The sequence below is a fragment of the Drosophila kikkawai genome, chromosome 2L, assembly GCF_030179895.1.
Source record: "Drosophila kikkawai strain 14028-0561.14 chromosome 2L, DkikHiC1v2, whole genome shotgun sequence".
In the NCBI taxonomy this organism is placed as follows: Eukaryota; Metazoa; Arthropoda; class Insecta; order Diptera; family Drosophilidae; genus Drosophila; species Drosophila kikkawai.
In genome coordinates this window covers 27,039,965-27,041,703 of record NC_091728.1, presented here as the reverse complement: position 1 = coordinate 27,041,703, position 1,739 = coordinate 27,039,965, and the positions used below count along the sequence as shown (strand labels likewise).

Sequence of the window (1,739 nt, the reverse complement as noted above, 5' to 3'; positions counted from 1 at the left end):
ATTTAAATGAACTAAATGACAAGGAATTTTAGTTTTTCTAATGATTTTTCTCTAACAAAGAGCAAATTCCCCGAAGAGTGTCTATAGGTGGTATAGGCATCCAAAATCTTTAAAATAAGGTAGAGGTAGGCGGTTTATATTAAATAGTAACAATTGGGGACATATTGGGGCAAGAATATACAGAAAAAACGCCATCGATATTTTGCAGTGATATTTTACATATTATCATCTTATTTTTTGATAAAAAAAATATCAATACGATATATTTTTTAGATTTTCGACAACCTGTACTGTAAATCACTCTTTTGAATCACAATCTTGAATGTGAACGGTAGATGGTGTCCAATGTGATGGTCTATGATAACATGTTTGCACTTTCTCGTTTAGGTTTTACACAATTCTGATATGAACGTCATATTTTTCGGAACCCAAGACAGTTTAATCCGTTGTTTGCAGAGCGGTCACATTGCAACAATTCCATAAAATAAATAAAAATAATTCAGTAACTGAAAGCGGTTCGAGAGTATTAAAGGAAATAAGCGAATATAATTATACAACGTCATGAACCAAAGCAACCACACATCCGACAGCGAAAGCGATGAGGATTATTGTGTTGATGGTGATAATGCGGCTCTGGGCAGCAGTGATGATACAGACGGCAGCGGCAGTGAGGAACCGGAAGAATCGAGTCACAAATATTCAAAACAACGCGGGGATAAGTGTAAACCAAAGAATGATCATATTGATGATGTTAATATATCAGCTCCGCGACATACACGAGGATCGGCAGCTTCTGAAACTATCATTAGGTCATCCGAAAAGGAAGAGTTACAGTCGGACGAAGAGGCCGACAAAACTCGATCTGACACATTGTGGGCCGATTTTCTCTGCGATGTTGGTTCAAAAAGTATAACTAAGACGGAAACAAAATCTAATGAAGCGACTGGCAAAACTGCTATCCATATTAATTCCGACGCACATGAACTTCCTCATACATCAACAGAACAAGCCTCGGATGGTTCCGAAAAGCCATTGGGCTTAAAAAAAAAGTACACAAATGCAAGAGTCTTTGCTCCCAAGCGACCGGTTGAGAGCAACAGTGTCAGCGCAGTCTTAAATCGGTTTACAAAAAAAAAGAAAATGTCTGTGCTGGAAAAATCTAAGGTGGATTGGAAGGACTTTAAAAATGACGAAGGTATAGACGAAGAACTTCGCACCCACAACAAGGGGAAAGATGGGTGAGTTGGATAACAACAAATTGCAATATGTTTAGTTAATAATTTATTATATTGGTCAAATTTCAGATATTTAGAACGTCAAGATTTTTTGCAGAGAACCGATTTGCGACAGTTTGAAATAGAGAAAACAATGCGGCTTTCCAGCCGACAAAACTGATGAGAATATGTCTTTGCCGTGACGTTTTAATCGAACTCATTCCTTTTATAATTTTATGTAATTGCAAATAATAAGATGTATTCAAAATACTTATAAATATGTCTATATATCAAGGACAGATAAGCAAAATAGCGTAGGCCCTGCCTAATGTGTTATTTTTTTCTTTTTGCCAAAACGTACATATGTAATTACCTTATTTTATTTAGTTTTTTATTTTATCAAGATTGAATCTAGTATTAAATACTAACCTTAATATAATTTAACAAGCAATCGAAACTTTCTACGTATGCCGTATCATACGTATAGTGAATTTAGTTTTTGTAGCAAAATTATACAATTTTACA

At 35.1% G+C, this 1,739-nt stretch overlaps 1 protein-coding gene across 1 annotated transcript; it reads left to right on the top strand.

Moving 5' to 3' along the window:
- Positions 1 to 449: 449 nt before the first annotated feature.
- On the top strand, positions 450 to 1,526 carry Yeti (yeti). Its single transcript, XM_017179056.3, has 2 exons — positions 450 to 1,238; positions 1,305 to 1,526. The coding sequence occupies exons 1-2, from the start codon at positions 562 to 564 to the stop codon at positions 1,393 to 1,395; spliced, it is 768 nt and encodes a 255-aa protein (XP_017034545.2). The 5' UTR covers positions 450 to 561; the 3' UTR covers positions 1,396 to 1,526.
- Positions 1,527 to 1,739: the final 213 nt, after the last annotated feature.

Excerpts from the sequence above, each read along its gene's own strand:
- Yeti (XM_017179056.3), top strand. The coding sequence starts at position 562 with ATGAACCAAAGCAACCACACATCCGACAGCGAAAGCGATGAGGATTAT. Across the intron at positions 1,239-1,304 it reads CACAACAAGGGGAAAGATGG|ATATTTAGAACGTCAAGATT; the intron begins GTGAGTTGGATA and ends GTCAAATTTCAG.